The sequence below is a fragment of the Oryzias latipes genome, chromosome 21 (assembly GCF_053564925.1).
Source record: "Oryzias latipes strain Hd-rR chromosome 21, Olatipes_Hd-rR_3.1".
Lineage (NCBI taxonomy): Eukaryota > Metazoa > Chordata > Actinopteri > Beloniformes > Adrianichthyidae > Oryzias > Oryzias latipes.
In genome coordinates, this window is record NC_136257.1 from 12,459,728 (window position 1) to 12,477,975 (window position 18,248).

Here is an 18,248-nt window from a genome sequence, read left to right on the forward strand (position 1 = left end):
TTGTAAAATATCATTTTTGATTGAGACGTGGTAGATTTGTTTTACTCTAAAGTAAAAACAATCAAGTGTCATCAATGCAGACAACACACACGACCATCATTCCAGTCCAAACACTCTGAATGAATCAATGACGTGAACACACAGTGTGTAGAATGTTCTAAGAATGTTCCCTTGAGATTATTTAAATGTGAAAAAACAACAGAGGGCTGAACTTTAGGAAACTAAAATGTGAATGGATTTGACATTAATTCCTGTTTGTTTGCACACATATTTCATTTACACTTGATTATTTAGTAAGAAATCCAAGGAATCTGGAAAACTTCTCCTGCACTGTTCAGTACAAGGATTTATCTCTGAGTCACACTGGATGAAGTTTTGGCTAAATACGTCCTGGATTGTCTTTTAAACGGATCATTTAAAATGAACCAATATCAACTATAAATCGTATCGGCAGCCAAAAACTTTTATATGAATCAAATTGTTGTTCCAATGAATCGTTACACCCCTAATACTAAGGCATCAGCAGCTCAATCCCTACCCTATACCAACTGAAGAGGAGGCAGTTTATTTATATTTGTATTGGGATTTACATTTTATTGAATTTATTAAGGTTTTCTTTTGTGTTTCAGAGACCCACTTGAATGAAAATCGTGTTTTTAACATATTCCTATAACATGTTTCTAATAATGGAGGACAGATAAAAAAGATTAAAAGCTTTAAGTTGCCTTTCTGAGTATTTTTTTTTTTTTTTTCAAATTGTTGTGACTCGGGAGTTTATCAAGCTCCCTGTTCCGCTCCATTCTGATGCATCCACTTGTAGACAAATAGATCCATGAACGTCTTTTTTTTTCCTCATCTGAGCTGGAATCTGGATCTAAACTGTACGGCTGGATAGCTCCAGTATTGATCACCATTTTTGATGCACTAATAATGTTAGTTTGGAGGTGTGAAGAACTGTAAGCTAGCAGGAGAGCATGAAACAGATGGGTGATAGGAATGGGGGGTCTGGTTTCTACACACCAATGGATCCACTCACAACTCCGAGGTGAGTGGATCACAGAAAGCCTCTGTGTGGAAATCTATGCATGTTTGGTTTATAGCTTGTGAGCTGCCCAGCGTATTATCTGTAACAAATATTGATCTTTTTCAAACGGCATCCTGATTCACAATGATTTGAAAAAAGAAATACTCAGAAAGACAATTTTGAGTTCTGTTTTCTTTATAAATGCCCTCCATCATGAGAAAAAAACCCACATTTTCATTGGAGCGAGTCTGTAAACAGACCTGAAAGTTGAACGCATTCACAGATGTGAAGGCTTCATCCGTGGTCGCTTCAGCAACCAGAGGAAGAAATGGTAACGCCTTTGCACGTTACACTAAAGACCAATGGCTGCAAAAGGTCTTCTGGAAGGTCACAAGATCACACAGCTATGCTTAAAAAAGAATCAAATGCAGTAATTGAGCAGTGAAATCGTTTCAATCACTTCAGAGAGTTTTTGAGAAAGGATGAGAAACATTTTTATTTCCTTTGTTCAAGTAAAAACATTTCTTAGGACGGATCAGAAGGTCGGGCAAATGCTGCTGATCGCAGGTTACCAATGGCTGTCTTTGGCATTGTGAAAACTCCTGGAGCCACATAAGAGTCCAGTAAATTTAGGCAAAGCACTGAGGAAAGAAGCTGCTCAAGGGTTCAGGGAAACAGAGAAATTCTGTTCAGAAGCTGTAGAACCAGCACCCTCAGCTCACACAAACCCGACTGTTCTCAAAGGTTTGGACTTCATGGGCAAATGTAGGACAAAAGCACATCGATCATGTTCCCGACGATGGCTGGAGGCGGGTGGAGGGCGTGAGGGAGGTGGTGTGCAGCGGTCATCTGCCAGGCGTCCACCATCAGGACGTTCAGTCCTTTGAACATGGCCTTCAGGGTTGCATCCAGCTGCAGGGAGAACCAGTCGCTGTTGTACAAGCTCACTTCCTGGTCCAGGAGCTGAAGGTTGGCCGAGCGGATCACCACCAGCGTCCCCGGCGCCCGGTCCATGAGTCTCACCACGGCTCGCCGGATGTGGCGAAGCCGCCTGATGTAGACCTCCACTGGAAAGGTGCTGAAATGGGCCCAGATGCTGAGGACCACCACCGTGTTGGGGCCTCCTGACAGGCCGTCCAGCTCGTTGGAGATGTAGCGCAGCTCGCTGGACAGGACCGTGGAGAAGCGGATGGGAGGTCCGTGGCAGCGGTATCTCACCAGAATGTTATGAGTGGTGTCCACCGCCATGAAGGGCCCCACGTTCTTCGGACTGCTCAGGTTGAACTCCTTCAGCTCTGCAGGAGACACATCAAGTTATGCAGCAAACACACCAGGCGTGTGATGTGCGTTCAATGACGTGCACATGGGCGCCATGGAGCATGCGGTGTTCACACTGGACTGTCACTACGCACGTCCCCAACGTACAGTTAGAAGACGCTTGGTGTGAAAAAGCAAAGCAAACCTGGTAAATCTTGTTCCAGGCTTTTTATTTCACACCTCTATTCCTATACATCAAAGGATTTTAAGCACAACAAATTTCTCCTCCAAGATCGATTTCAAACAGTTAAAACTTCCGTGACGTAACCCTCGTGCCATCCTGGGCACTTTAGCATTGGGAGTGGGGTCGTCTAGACCCACTAGACATTGTGCTGAACCTTTTTTCTTCAATGATTTGTGATCTTCACTGGTGTCCATGGATTACATGAAATCTTTCCACCTTTATCCACCTTTGTCATGGTAGGGAGAACACATCAATGTAAGGATGGGGTCAGGCATGCGATCCATACATCACTTCCAAATCCAAGCCCCTGATTGGTTAAAGCTGAACTGCTTTTACTATCAATGCCCATTCAATGGCTGAAGATTTTATATGTAGAGTCTGAAAATGGTCGTAGAAACCTGCGTAGAGACGCGTGAATGTGAGATTTTTGAATGTGGAAACCCCAAATGCGCATTTACATGGACTTTTCAATGGAAGTGGACCCTTGACCCGGCAGTATAGAAGGGGCGGAGCTTTAAAGTGAGCATCTTGAAGGTGGAGAAAGACTGGACGCGGTGCCACTCACCTGGAACAGCAGAGATGAGGTACTCGAACCACTGCCGGACCGTGGAGTCTCCATACATGTTGATCACTTTGTTTTTCAAACACTGTGTAGTGGAAAGCTGGTTGAACTGGCGCGTCGTGGGACCGTTCAGTGGCCTCCACAACTCCCGGTAGTAATACCCAGAGGGAGAGAGGTGAAGCTGCTCCGGTTTCAAACTGCCGGCCTCCTCTTCGGCCTTATCTGCAGCACAGAGAAGAGCAGCGATTGATGAAAACCCAACTCCACTGCGCGCTGACGCTCATGTAGAGGCAAGACAGTACCTCTCTGCGGCAGCACGTCGATTCTGTCGCTTCCAGAGGCACGAAGCGGCACTTTGAGGTTTACACCGCTGGTGAAGAAGAAGAAGAGGTCCCACGGAAACGTCAAGGTGAAGAACAAAGACATACAAAGACCAAACCTAAAGCTTATCTGATCAATCAGCACCAGCTTTTGGAAAAGTGAGCTGCTCGTTTTTAGCTGCTGGAACACATATATCAAAACCAAATAAAGGTTTTGATGATGATGCACAAAATATAAAGACCAAATAAAGCATCTTCTAATGTCACCGTGAGAAAAAGTATTAAAAATCTGTTACTAAACAGAAAACTTCTTTGAATTAGCTTCAACAATCAAATAAAAATAGTACAACTATCAACTAGAAAAAATAGTTAACCAGTAACTAGTAAAAACAGGTGATAATTAGTTATGTGAGAAGGTTTGACTGTAGTGTTAGTATCATCAGAGCTGTTGGACATTTTTGATCACTTTGTGATTCATATCACCATTAAAATATTCTTACAAATCTAAAAAGGACTTTCTTTCATGACTTCAAACATTTCTTAACCCTTGTGCTATCCTATGCACTTTAACATTGAGAGTTGGGTCATCTAGACCCACTGGACAGTGCTCTGAACCTTTTTTCTTCAATGATTTGTGATCTTCACTGGTGTCCATGGATTACATGAAATCTTTCCACCTTTATCCACCTTTGTCATGGTAGGGAGAACACGTCAATGTAAGGGTGGGTCATCTAAGATAGCACAAGGGTTAAAAGTGTTATTGAGCCTGGAAGTCAGAATCTACAACTCTCTTGCTAGCTTTAACAAACGTTTTGTTGTATGTTTCCTGCTCAAACTAGCAACATATTCTGTTTTACGCCAAGAAATTGTTATGTGGTCCGTTCAGGATAGGCAGACTTCTACTGACAGAGTTATCGTCTTAGGTCCTGGTGCCAACGGTGGGTCACACCCTATAGCTCTGGGCTCTCTCACTCCATCTGTTACATCTACTGTCACAAACTTAGGAGTGAAGATGGACAATAGTTTTCATTTGGACGAGCAGATCAGTTCAGTGGTGAGATCCAGCTGCTTTCAAGTTAGTCATCTGACCGAAGTCAAATCGTGTTTATCAAGAAAGCACTTTGAGACAGTAATCTATTACTGGATGGATGGATTACTGTAACTCTCTTTACTTTAGTGTCTCTCACTCGTCTTTGTCCTGTCTCCAGCTGGTGAGGAACGCTGCTGCAAGTTTGTTAACTGGAATGTGGAAGAGAGAGCATATTACACCAGATCTGGCTTCATTTTAAAACGTTTTTTTAATGTTTTTAAATCCTTAAATGGTGTGGCTCCACCCTATCTTTCTGAGCTGCTACAGCTGCATTCCCGCTCGCTTAGATCAGCTAACCAGCTGCTCCTGGATGTCCCAAGGAAACGGCAGAAACTCAGATCATTGATTGTAAATCCAAGTTGAAAACTCCCTTTTTCTCTCTGGCTTTTAACTGATTTTTATTATTTTCTTATGATGTTGTTTATTTTAGACTGATGTTTTGTTTTAACTTTCATTGTTAAGCATTTTGGTCAGCCTCTGCTGTTTTTAAGCACTTTATAAATAAAGTCGACTTGACTCCTGGGGCATTTATCTTTAATAATAATCTTGAGATATGCAGCGCTGATCATAAAAATAACAATAATATAAATATCCGATCCCTGATCAGGTGGCAATCTCTGATTCAGATCTGGTCTCAAACTATTTCCAATTACATAATTGGATTGGGACATTCTTTATAAATGTATACAGAGCAATTCTCAAGTGTTTAATGTCATTTATGTGTGTTGGGTTTGTGTTCATCAACCCATAGGGAAGTAGGATTTTAGTTTTGGGTTATTTTGGTTTTTGCAGGGGGCAAATATAGGGGGGGGGGGTTGGTCACTTTAGGTTAACCCTTGTGCTATCCTAGGCACTTTAACATTGGGAGTTGGGTCATCTAGACCCACAAGACAGTGTGTTGAACCTTTTTTCTTCAATGATTTGTGATCTTCACTGGTTTCCATGGATTACATGAAATCTTTCCACCTTTATTCACCTTTGTCTTGGTAGGGAGAACACGTCATTGGTCATCTTGACCCCATAGGATAGCACAAGGGTTAAAGAAGTAGTGGATGGATTTCTGACACGTGACCGAGCGATTTAATATGCATCAAGAATGGGTGGGATGTGGTGGAGAGAATCCCGTAGTTTTCCAAAATAAAAAAATTCCTTCAGAATCAGATTCGAAAGCAAACTGAAACAACTGTACATCATGTTTTTTTCCCCTCTGCAGTCCAGAGTTTGGGGATCAAAATTTTGTGCAGTTTGTGTGCATTTGTGGTCAAATATGTAGTCATTTCCAGAAAACTGGAACCAAAACAAAGCAGTGGTGCAGCACTAAAAGGAGATGAATCAGTTGGATAAGAATGATGTTTGGGGTGAGTGTAAAGACCTCTGAAACAGCAGGGCTTCCTTGTTAGTGATGAGGTGCTTCAGGTAGCCTCCTTTGAAGTGATTGATTCTGGTGTCGCAGCTGAGGATCTTCGGTTTGTAGCAGAACCACGGCTCGCCCGTGTACAGGTCCGTGTAGTTGCACAGCGGCTGCTGCTCGTCCGACGGCAGGCACATGTTGCAGACAGTGGTTTCGGACAGGAATCCCAGGCGGAACAGGCTCTTGAAGAAGACACGGTCGGGCCGTTCCTCTCTGAGCCGCTGGAGCACAGCGACGGCTTCGCTGGGGTGCACCAGCGTTACCTCCACCTGCGCTGGTCCCTCCCACAGCAGCGGAAACAAAGCCGAGTAAAACCCGTTCCTGTGGTCTAGCACTGCCCCCGCAACGCCCGCCCCAAGCTCAGGAGAGTGCAGCCTAGCGAGGAGGAAATCCCCGCCATAGTGCTTGGGATGACCCTGAAAGTCTCGGATCTGGACCAGGACCTCCAGCTGGTCGCCCACGTGCCAACCTCTTCCTTCTCTAGAGGGCAGGATGTTGAAGAAGCTGTGGACCGGGTCGCTCGTCTGCCGGATTCTGGGGGTTGCAGCAGCAGGTGGAGGGCTGGGCCAGGCGATGGAGTCCAACAGGAAGCGCTCCTCCAGCTCATCCTCAGGGGAGGCTTTCTGACCCAGTTGGACACAGAAGGTGCTGTTGTGGTGAAAGGCAGGAAGGCTGACTGAGACGAAGGATGAGTGGATCTTGTTCTGCAGCTGGTACAAGGTCGAAAAGGTCTGACAGTTCCACGTCTGAAGAGGAAAGGATGGTCAGAACGGCACAAAATGGAAAGGAGAGGAGTCCGGCCTAAACATTTCTGTTGAAACGTTCCCAAGTCTGTCAAAATGTAAACAAATTCTGTCTAAATTCAGCTTTGTGAAAACTGGAAGCACCGACACTTTAAAGTCCAGCTCTGGTCATCTTTTTTTATCTCTTTTGGGAGCGTTACCAGTGGTCTTTTAATTATGATTAGGATGTTTTTAGAAAAAATTAAAAAAAACTTGTGTTGTTTGGTAGGACATAGTTTCTGCAGAGTGGCAGAAGTTTACTAGAAATGTATAAGGATGGGCTGATATTTTCTACTGTCACACAAAGTTAAGATTTCCTGCATTCATTCATTTTCTAATCCGTTTTTTCCCTTTCGGGGTCACGGGGATATCCCGGCCACTTTTGGGCGTAGACAGGGGACATCCTGTACAGTTCGCCAGTCTGGATAATTTAGGTTGACCAATTAACCTATGAAGCATGTTTTTGGACGGTGGGAGGAAGCCGGAGTCCCCGGAGAAAACCCACGCATGCACGGGGAGAACATGCAAACTCTACACAGAAAGGTCCCCCATTGGTGTTCTGCTTCAAGCCCCCCAGCCGGGACTTGAACCTTCTTGCTGTGAGGCAAGAGCACCAACCACTGCGCCACCGTGCAGCCCTAGATTTCCTTTTTGTTTCTTTATTAGAAATGCACAACTCTTTTTTTTTCTGGACTATCACACTGTACTTGACCTTTTTAACATACAGCAAAGGATCTCATAGGAACAAGTATCATGTTAAAATTTTCATATAAATAAGCATTCAGACCATTTATTGAATATAAACATAACTGTAAACCAAAAGCTCCCCATTGCCAGTTAGGAACAAGTATCCATTTAAAAAAGAAAGTGTTTCTGAAAACAGTCAGAAGAATTTCAGCAGATTTCTTTTTACACTTTTTCTCAAAAGCTAAAACACACATTTCACAAACGTGTCCTCCATGTTCCCCAATGTCTAAACACAACACCCTCTTCTAAAGCTACATAGACACAACCACACCTTCTCACTTCAGAACTCAAACTTTCACAGCAGAAGAGGAACTCAAAACTGTAAACCAGGGGTCGGGAACCTATGGCTCGCGAGCCATATATGGCTCTTTAGATGGTCACATGTGGCTCGCAGACAAATCTTTAATTATACTTTTTTTTTTCATTAGATCAGTCCTTGTCTGGCGCGATGCGATGCCAGAGGCGCGCAGTAGTAGCGGTGCTTGGAGAACAAAATCTACGCCAGCGCTATCACTTTACTATTATCTTTATTACACAGAGTTTGTACCACCCGGAAACCTGTGAATTGCCGTGCCTAAAACTGCGCGCTCCCGTCTCTGAGAAAGAGCGCGCAGTTGCGGGGACGGGATGTTAGAGGAAGAAAGCAGAGGGTGGGGGGCACGGCGAGTAAGGTGAATCGCGAAGGGATTGTAAAAACGTAAAACCCGCTGCCCGTCACTCACTGCAGCGTGTGAGTGTGTGTTTGGCTCCATGTCTGCATGCAATCAGTCTGTCTCACATCTACAGAACATTCAGACCAACCTAAGATCACGTTTAAAGTCTCAACGCCTGCATGAAGCAGAAACTCACCACGTGTCAACCAGACTAGACCATGATCAGCAAAACCATGCAGCACCAGAAGTCGTAATAATGGTAAGAAATACTCATCATTTATTAGCAACAGCATAACAATGTTATTAAAAAGAATCCACAGACTTATTGTACTTTAAAAATGTTGAAATTACATCAAATGCACACATTCATTTGTATATTTAGTTTTAAACATATTGTCTGGACTGGGTGGCTGTTGGGCCGCGTTATAAGTTCTGGAGTTCATTGAACGCATCAAGCAGAGATCTGATTGGCTCTCAGTTCTGTCGCTCAGGCGGTTGTTAGATAGTTAGGACCAATAGGGTTCAGCCGTGGGCCGAATAAGGGAAATGGGAGGGCTGACGCGGCAGTGAGCGAATATAAAGTTGGGTGAAGCGCTCTCGCTTCGGCGGGAGAGATTCAGGAGTTGCTGAATTAATTGTACGGCGTTCGTTGCGGTCTACAGTAACCAGAATGAAGAACCTTAAGAGGTTAAGTCTCCGAGCCTCAGTGTGGGAAAGGGACACTACATTATTGTATGGCTCTTTCGAAATTACATTAAAAATATGTGGCGTTTATGGCTCTCTTGGCCAAAAAGGTTCCCGACCCCTGCTGTAAACACTAAACACATCATTACACACTACAGCAAAACTACTGAAAACACAATGCTCAATTTGTGAGAAGGTTTCTTTTTTTCACAACTGCCAATGCATATTTTTAGAAACTTCACAGGAATGGATGTTCTTAGATCTCTGCAGAGGATTAGGCATTTAGATTTGTGAGTTTCATGTGAAGAGTATAAATCTATAGTGAGTTCTGCATGTACACTACTGCAGTGTTTTTCAACCAGTGTGCCGCGGCACACTAGTGTGCCGTGGGAGATGGTCAAGTGTGCCGTGGAAAATCGCCCTCATTAACTGATCTAAAAATATTTTCCATCTCCAGGATTTCAGCTCTGTGTTCATCCAAACAGGCCCTGATAAAACACTGAGGAGTTAGGAATATAAAAGATCGTAAAATACTTTTTCTTTGCGTTTATTTTATTTTATTAAAGACATTTTGATAAGAATGACAGTACCACGATTCAGCTGCAGCTCCGGCTGTGTTTGGGAAAAGTCCCGTTCCTTTGACTGTCTCCACCAATCATTCTTCAGGGGCCTAATCACATGTCATCAGTCTGACCAATCAGAAGTGGTTAAAGTCTTCACTTCCTTGTCCCGATTTAGCTCGTAAAGTCGCTCAGTTCTAACAAAAATACCAGCTAAAGCTCGTCTTTTGCGCTGTTGCTTTCCACAGAATCCGGTATCAACAAGTGAACAAAACAATGAAGCTCCGAAAACCGATCTCCGGCCGTTTTATGCACTACATCTCCCATGATGCATTGGGTTGTGAGAGTGACAGCGCATACGGAGATCTGTTGTTAAACGTGTTGAAACCAACGAACACGCATCAAACTATTTTTAAATCTTCTAACTTAACTTTTATTGAATCTTTTAGGGAAAAAAAGCTGCAGTTTCCAGCTTTTTCTGCAAGAATTATCTCAAAATGCATGTGAGATTGTGGAGGGGCTGTAGATCAATACAGACTATGAGTTTATCCTTCTTTTTTTTAAATTTTTGGATGCTGGTGTGCCGCGGGATTTTTTTTAAGGTTAAAGTGTGCCGTGGCTCAGAAAAGGTTGAAAAACACTGCACTACTGTAACTACAACTCAATGGAAAAACAGAACCTATTGACCACAACAGTACTCTTGAAAACATAATCAGGGTGAGACGTTTTTTTTTTTTTTTTACTTTATTCCCTGATGAAGGTTTTCTCATGAACCATACCCACAAGGAAGGTTTCTTGTGCCGTTGGAAAAATGGCAACCCGCCCACCTCTACGTGGCATTCTTTCAACTCTACAGAAACATGTGTTGTCTATTGACGTGTTTTACAACACAGTAACAACTGATTTGAAACCAATAGACTACTTTCAAAAGCTTGTAAAATTGTATTGTTACAAAGAAAGCAATAGAGTACAATACCTGTTGTGTTGTCTGAATGTCCTGATGGAGGTGGCCACAGTGAATCTACTCAGATTTGGACGGACTTAGTCCGCTGCAGCCATTGTCATACAAAGGACAATGACATGGTCAATGACTGTTGATCACATCTCATCCAGAATTATGGTGTGAGGCTGTGTTGATCTCCCTCCTGGACCTCCTCCTCTCTCTTGTTGGTCTCCTCCTCTGTACTCTTCCTCTGATTTGAACTCCTCTTCCTCATTGGCCAGCTCTTCTTCCTCCTCTGACTCGAATTCCTCTTCCCCTGACTCTGCCTTCATCCATTGTGTTTTTCTTCAGCAAACTGTCCACTCTAAACTTGCTTTTATACATGTGGTCACAGCATTAGCAACATGTGTCTTCAATTTTGAGTCGCTGTGTGTAATGAACGAAGCAAAGAAAAATGTGTTTAGATTTATGAGAATGGAGGATTGTGTTTTGTGAATTGGGTCTTTATGTGAAATGTGTTTATGATACTGAAAAATGATGGCTAGATTTAGTAAACGTGTTTAGACAACTGGTCATTTGGTTTAGGGCAGGGGTTGGCAACCCAAAATGTTGAAAGAGCCAAATTGGACATAAAAAAACAAAAAACAAACATCTCTGGAGCCGCAAAATATTAAAATCCCTATTTAAGCCTTATAATGAAGGCAACACATGCAATATGTATCTATATTAGCTATATTAGCCTGCTATCAAAATGACTAAGTTGTTACAAATACATAATGAGCATTAATGATTAAATGTTTATTTGCCCTGCAGTGCATTCTGCGGAGAACGACGCGTAACGTGACTGCTCTGTTGTGAAAGTTTAACTTCATTTCTATGTCAATGAATTATGTTTCATTGCTTTGATGAAATTAAAGAAATGTAATATAGAAATCCGATTTTTGATGTCATTTTTATTTTGAGGATTCGAACACAAAACAATAAAATGGAACGTGCATGCCCCATGACAGTCAGCTTGCGCTCGAATGACAGAATAGCTTCAAGCATTTGCGGGCATGGAGACTTTCATCAAGCTCGTTTGGGTGGCTTGTCACAGTCATATTCACCAAAAAGTGCAGCTTTTCAAGTCACTCAGTATAATCTTCCAGTTGCGGGTAGTTCAACTTCAGGCCTTTGCTTTTCAGGAATGTTTTCACGTGTTCTAAACAGACGACAAAGTGACGCAAAACGTCACCCCTGGACAGCCATCGGACTTTGTTGTGTAGCAGGAGATCAAAATATTTCCTTTCAACTTCATCAGGCAATGCACGGAACTGACGATGGATCATTTACATCAGCCACCTGCCTAGCGGTCCGCTAAAAGTAAAAAAAAAAAACAAAGCCCTGCTGGTAGAAACGTGTGTCGCAGGGTATGACGCAAATTTTCGTTGACAGAAATGTTGAGACTTAATTGTAGTGGCGGTCATGTGCATTTTAGGTCTGTTAGCAGCAAGGGATTGTGGGATGTGGTCTCCTGATCTAATTAGGGCTCAGCATTAGCGTTTCTGTTTGCCCAGGTTTCTTTTCATATGGAATTTTTTTGTTCCACCTTAGTTCATTCTTCCTGTTATGTTGTTTCTTGATGTTGCACCATGAGTGTGGAAGGGGGAGAGGTTGATGACTAGTGTGCAATGTTCAATGTGGTGTGTGTTCAAAAATAATGGGCTTGTTATGCTACGAAGGGGAATACTTTCTCAGCTGCTCTTACTGCCTACCTCTCTCTGAGACTGTTTGAAGGCGTGCGGAGTATGGGACACGGACAGTTCTCCAGCGCAGCCAGTTGATAGACAGCTCTACTTGTTGACAGCTTGGCTCCCGTATTTCCCGCTGCAAGTGACGTATCTGCTGGGCGTTACAATATTTATTCTACACATTCTTACAGCATTGGGAAATGTTAAGAATGATTGTGTCTTGTTTTTCCTCCTACAGAAACCATATTAACACAAAAAATATATTTATCTCCCCCATCTTTTTACATTTTCAAACATTTTTGAAAATGCTCCAGGGAGCCACTAGGGCAGCGCTAAAGAGCCACATGAGGCTCCTGAGCCGCGGGTTGCCGACCCCCGGTTTAGGGGATTGGCTTTTGTGTTTTAGCATTTGAGAAAAACTGTATTCCCGCTTCAGCCATTGTCATGACATGGTCAATGACTGTTGCTCACATCTCATCCATAATTATGGTGCGAGGTTGTCTTGCTCTCCCTCCTGGACCTCCTCCTCTCCCTCATTGGCCTGCTCCTCTTCCTCCATGGCCAGCTCTTCTCCCTCCCCTGATTTGAACTCCTCTTCCTCATTGGCCTGCTCCTCTCTTTCCGTGGCCAGCTCTTCTCCCTCCTGGACCTCCTCCTCTTCTTCGTTGTCCTGCTCTTCTTCCTCCTCTGATTGGAACTTCTCTTCATCATTGGCCTGCTCCTCTTCCTCCATGGCCATCTCTTCTTCCTCCTCTAAAGACTCGAATTCCTCTTTATTCATTACATTATTCATTACATTATTCATTACGTCATTCATTACACAGCGACTCAAAATTGAAGACACATGTTGCTAATGCTGTGACCACATGTATAAAAGCAAGTTCAGAGTGGACAGTTTGCTGAAGAAAAACACAATGGATGAAGGCAGAGTCAGGGGAAGAGGAATTCGAGTCAGAAGAGGGAGAAGAGCTGGCCATGGAGGAAGAGGAGCAGGCCAACGAGGAAGAGGAGTTCAAATCAGAGGAGGAAGAAGAGCTGGCCAACAAGAGAGAGGAGGACGTCCAGGAAGGAGAGCAAGACAACCTTGCACCATCATTATGGATGAGATGTGATCAACAGTCATTGACCATGTCATTGTCTTTTGAATGACAATGGCTGCAGTGGACTAAGAGTCCGTCCAAATCTGAGTAGATTCACTGTGGCCACCACTATCAGGACATTCAACCTGCAGAAACGAAGGCAAAGAGGGCGTAACATCCTTGGCCAAAGAGCCATCACTGAGGTTCCTGGCCAACGGGGGGGTAATATTACTCTTTGTGCGGCCATGGGTTTGGAGGGGCTTGTCCACCGGCATGCTGTCCTTGGGTCTTACAACACCCAACGTCTCCTCAGCTTTCTAGAGGAGCTAAAAACATCCTCCTGGACCACCAACAACAACATCCTGGGCCATCACATCACATTTATGTGATCCTTTGGGACAATTTAAGAATCCACAGAACAAACCAAATCAGAGAGTGGTTCACCACCAACAGTAACCACTTTAACCACTAACACGTCTGTCTGCCACCCTACTCCCCTTTCCTGAACCCTATAGAGGAGTTCTTCTCATCTTGGACATGGAAGGTTTATGACAGACACCCACACACTAAATGATGCCACACAGTGATTGTGGTGTGTATGTGTGGTGTAAAAAAAGTAAATAAAATAACTTTACACTCTGATAGTCTTTTCACGAGTATGGTGCGCAATAGATTCTGTTTTTCCATTGAGTTGTAGTTACAGTAGTGTACATGCAGAACTCACTATAGATTTATATTCTTCATATGAAACTCACAAATCTAAATGCCTAATCCTCTGCAGAGATCTAAGAACATCCACTACTGTAAAGTTTCTAAAAATATGCATTGGCAGTTGTGAAAAAAAAAACTCACAAATTGAGCATTGTGTTTTCAATAGTTTTGCTGTAGTGTGTAATGATGTGTTTAGTGTTTACAGTTTTGAGCTGCACTTCTGCTGTGAAAGTTTGAGTTCTGAAGTGAGAAGGTGTGGTTGTGTTTATGTAGCTTTAGAAGAGGGTGTTGTGTTTAGACATTGGGGAACATGGAGGACACGTTTGTGAAATGTGTTTTTGCATTTGAGAAAAAATGTAAAAGACCACTTGGAACCCTTTGAAAATAAATGATCATAGAGGGACTTAGAGAAATGATAATGCAGATTTTTAGTAAATCTTTTTGATTGGATGAGTTCCTTTATTTTCAGCCTTACTAACTATAGTTACCATGGTCAAAGGTGTTGCTTAGCTCCACCTAGAGAGAGCAACGGATTGGTAGTCATGAAATGAGCGGAAGGCCTCGAGGGACGCTCCTCTTACCTCTACATGGCTGATGTTGCGCAGCAGGAATATGAACCCAAAAAGTGCAAGTAAGAAGAAGACGAGGCCATATTTGGGTAAGATTCGGCACATGGTGGCCCACTTCCATCCCTCATTGTCTTTTTCCCTTCCTCTGCAACAGATGTCACATCACAGCCATGTTTAGTTCCTCAAAAATCTGATCAGAAATGGAAAGAAGGGGGAAAAAAACCTAATTAGTGATGTTTTTTTGTTTTTTTTAGGAATCATCTAAATAAGCCCAAGAAGTTTGGGTACTCTTGGTGCAGATATAATCCACTCAGCTTTTAAATGATGCCTTCCTTTGTGCTATTGTTACATGAGGTTATAGTAAATTGTAACAGGAGGTTATAATAAATTGTTACAGGAGGTTCTAATAAATTGTTACATGAGGTTATAATGAATTGTTACAGGAGGCTATAATAAATTGTTACATGAGGTTATAATAAATTATTACAGGAGGTTATAATGAATTGTTACATGAGGTTAAAATAAATTGTTACATGAGGTTATAATGAATTGTTACAGGAGGTTATAATAAATTGTTACATGAGGTTATAATGAATTGTTACAGGAGACTATAATAAATTGTTACATGAGGTTATAATGAATTGTTACAGGAGGTTATAATTAATTGTTACATTCGGTTATAATGAATTGTTACAGGAGGTTTTAATTGTTACATTCGGTTATAATGAATTGTTACAGGAGGTTATAATAAATTGTTACATGAGGTTATAATAAATTGTTACAGGAGGTTATAATAAATTGTTACATGAGGTTATAATGAATTGTTACAGGAGGTTATAATGAATTGTTACAGGAGGTTATACTGAATTGTTACAGGAGGCTATAATGAATTGTTACAGGAGACTATAATAAATTGTTACATGAGGTTATAATGAATTGTTACAGGAGGTTATAATTAATTGTTACAGAAGGTTATAATGAATTGTTACAGGAGGTTCTAATTGTTACATTCGGTTATAATGAATTGTTACAGGAGGTTATAATAAATTGTTACATGAGGTTATAATAAATTGTTACAGGAGGTTATAATAAATTGTTACATGAGGTTATAATGAATTGTTACATGAGGTTAAAATAAATTGTTACATGAGGTTATAATGAATTGTTACAGGAGGTTATAATAAATTGTTACATGAGGTTATAATGAATTGTTACAGGAGACTATAATAAATTGTTACATGAGGTTATAATGAATTGTTACAGGAGGTTATAATTAATTGTTACAGAAGGTTATAATGAATTGTTACAGGAGGTTTTAATTGTTACATTCGGTTATAATGAATTGTTACAGGAGGTTATAATAAATTGTTACATGATGTTATAATAAATTGTTACAGGAGGTTATAATAAATTGTTACATGAGGTTATAATGAATTGTTACAGGAGGTTATAATGAATTGCTACAGGAGGTTATAATGAATTGTTGCAGGAGGCTATAATAAATTGTTACATGAGGTTATAATGAATTGTTACAGGAGGTTATAATGAATTGTTACAGGAGGCTATAATGAATTGTTACAGGAGGCTATAATGAATTGCTACAGGAGGTTATAATGAATTGTTACATAAGGTTATAATAAATTGTTACAGGTTATAATGAATTGTTACAGGAGGTTATAATGAATTGTTACAGGTTATACTGAATTGTTACAGGAGGTTATAATGAATTGCTACAGGAGGTTATAATGAATTGTTACTGGAGGCTATAATAAATTGTTACATGAGGTTATAATGAATTGTTACATGAGGTTATAATAAATTGTTACAGGAGGTTATAATGAATTGTTACAGGTTATAATGAATTGTTACAGGAAGTTGTAATTAATTGTTACAGAAGGTTATAATGAATTGTTACAGGAGGTTATAATGAATTGCTACAGGAGGTTATAATAAAGTGTTACATGAGGTTATAATAAATTGCTACAGGAGGTTATAATGAATTGTTACATGTGGTTAAAATAAATTGTTACATGAGGTTATAATAAATTGTTATATGAGGTTATGATAAATTGTTACAGGAGGTTACAATAAATTGTGTGTATGACTTAATTGTTCCTTTTAAGATTGGGGCAACACAATAAAAAAAATTTGATCTTACTCAATATTGTGGCTAGATTTGCTAACAAACAGCTCATAAAACCGTTTAAGGCAGACTACATGGCATTTCAATGAGTGTGCCCCGTTAGGGGGATGCATTCATCAAAAACATGGCGGATGCTGATCGTTTATAATAGAGCCTCAAAGACGGCAGAAGTAATTGTTTCTGTCTGATGTTCAGTTCCTTTCAACCGCAGCTATTAAGCAGTGAGTGGCTTTTAATTTGTCTCAGTTCTCTGCCAATCATGTCTCTTGCCCTTGCCAAAGGACACGCACAGCAAAACAGTTCGGGCCGAGAGAATCGAACCCGCAACAATCGGCATCTCTTACTGTCTGAGAGTCATTCCGTCCCTCCAGAACCGCTTTCCCAAGCCTCAAAGACGGTCCCTTTGTGGGGAGCTGCTCCGGGCTTTCAGACACATGTCTCCATTTTGAACAGGTATAAAAATAAAATAACAGTCACTCACTAATGTCTGCACGCACAAAACCGCGAAGCTGTGCGGTTTCTTTTGGCTAACAAACCTCCGGCGCGTTGCGGCGGGCGCGCGGCGGAGGCCGAAGCCACCCGGGAGAGGAGCTCCGATCGACCATTGACTGACAATAAATGAGAACTGGACCAATTGGACCGAGCAAACCCTCCCCCTCGCGTTCCAAATAGGAATTACCCGCCGGTCCCAAAAAGCCGGATTCCCATAGACTTACGTGAGCGCGTGGCTCTGAAAAACATCTGCAGCTTTAACGGACTCCTCGGATTCTCCTCGGATTTCTGCTGCTCTACTATTTTGAGCGCGTGACATTTTCAGGATGAGGTTGAACTATTCACGAAATTTTCACTCTTGATGTTTTCACTCATGTCGATGGTTTTGGAGCTCTTTCATTTCATTAAACTGTGCTTTAAATTATGTTGAGAAATATATGATCGTTTTGTAAAGGTGGAGCTAAAACGGCGATTTTTGACAATTGTTTATTAACATTTTAGGTAAATGACTTCAGATAAACAACCTAATATTTATTCAGTCGAATCAATGGAAGAGCAAATTTGGATATTTGCAGATATTGGACCATCATGGGGATAAAAAGCAACATTTACGGACACACGACCAACTTGTTGAAAATAAAACACACGGTGGTATCAGAATGTATGGTTAAGACCCACTGCCATAAAAATTCTGTTTTTGGTGTTTTTAACATGTTCTGGTGGCCTTTTCTGTTGATGGGGGAGACATATAAAGAAATTTAAGCTTAAAATTGCTTTTCTGAGTATTTCTTTACTAAAAAAATCAGGAGCAGATTAAAAAAACAGGACGTTTGGCTCTAGTTTTAGACAAATACATCCATAAACATCTTTATTTGTCTTATCTGAGCTGGAATCTGGATCGAAACTGCACAGCTGCATAAATCCAATATTGCTCGCCCTTTTTGTTGCATCAATACTGTTACTTTGGGGGTGTAAACAGAGAGCTCTCAATAACACGGAGGGGATGAGGAGCGGGGTTGCTCCATGGTAATGGTCCCACCTACAACTCAGAGGTGAATTTCTAATGAACTCCTGTCGCTCTGCAGAAACGATGTACTAGAAAACAACAAAGATTTTTTAGATTATGGCTAAAACAGCATATTCATAATTAAAAGACCACTGGGAATGCTTTGACAACAGATTCAAAGATGATCAAAGTGGAACTTAAAGTTATTAATGGATTTGTTCTAATGAATCCTCAAATCACT

The 18,248-nt window shown here is 41.5% G+C and overlaps 2 protein-coding genes across 8 annotated transcripts in view; one reads left to right on the top strand and one right to left on the bottom strand.

Annotated features, from left to right (window-relative positions):
- Window positions 1-18,248, top strand: part of rpl24 (ribosomal protein L24) — a 38,746-nt gene that overhangs the window by 1,662 nt on the left and 18,836 nt on the right. The gene's annotated exons all lie outside the window — the stretch shown is intronic.
- Window positions 1,494-17,361, bottom strand: nxpe3 (neurexophilin and PC-esterase domain family, member 3). Of its 7 annotated transcripts, none has more exons than XM_078940153.1 (7): window positions 17,046-17,285; window positions 16,854-16,947; window positions 14,379-14,556; window positions 5,870-6,654; window positions 3,390-3,457; window positions 3,091-3,309; window positions 1,494-2,319 (listed from the first exon to the last, which is right to left on the bottom strand). In XM_078940153.1, the coding sequence occupies exons 3-7, from the start codon at window positions 14,469-14,471 to the stop codon at window positions 1,778-1,780; spliced, it is 1,707 nt and encodes a 568-aa protein (XP_078796279.1). In that variant the 5' UTR covers window positions 14,472-14,556; window positions 16,854-16,947; window positions 17,046-17,285; the 3' UTR covers window positions 1,494-1,777. The 7 variants fall into 7 exon arrangements, with proteins under 7 accessions (XP_078796279.1, XP_078796278.1, XP_078796280.1 ...); XM_078940152.1 differs by having other exon boundaries at window positions 14,379-14,511; window positions 17,046-17,165; XM_078940154.1 differs by lacking the exon at window positions 16,854-16,947 and having other exon boundaries at window positions 17,226-17,361.

Bases quoted from the DNA above. Each gene is read 5' to 3' on its own strand.
- nxpe3 (XM_078940152.1), bottom strand. The intron at 3,310-3,389 runs GTACTGTCTTGC...TCTGTGCTGCAG, and splicing joins CGACGTGCTGCCGCAGAGAG to ATAAGGCCGAAGAGGAGGCC. The intron at 2,320-3,090 runs GTGAGTGGCACC...TGTCTCCTGCAG, and splicing joins CCTCATCTCTGCTGTTCCAG to AGCTGAAGGAGTTCAACCTG.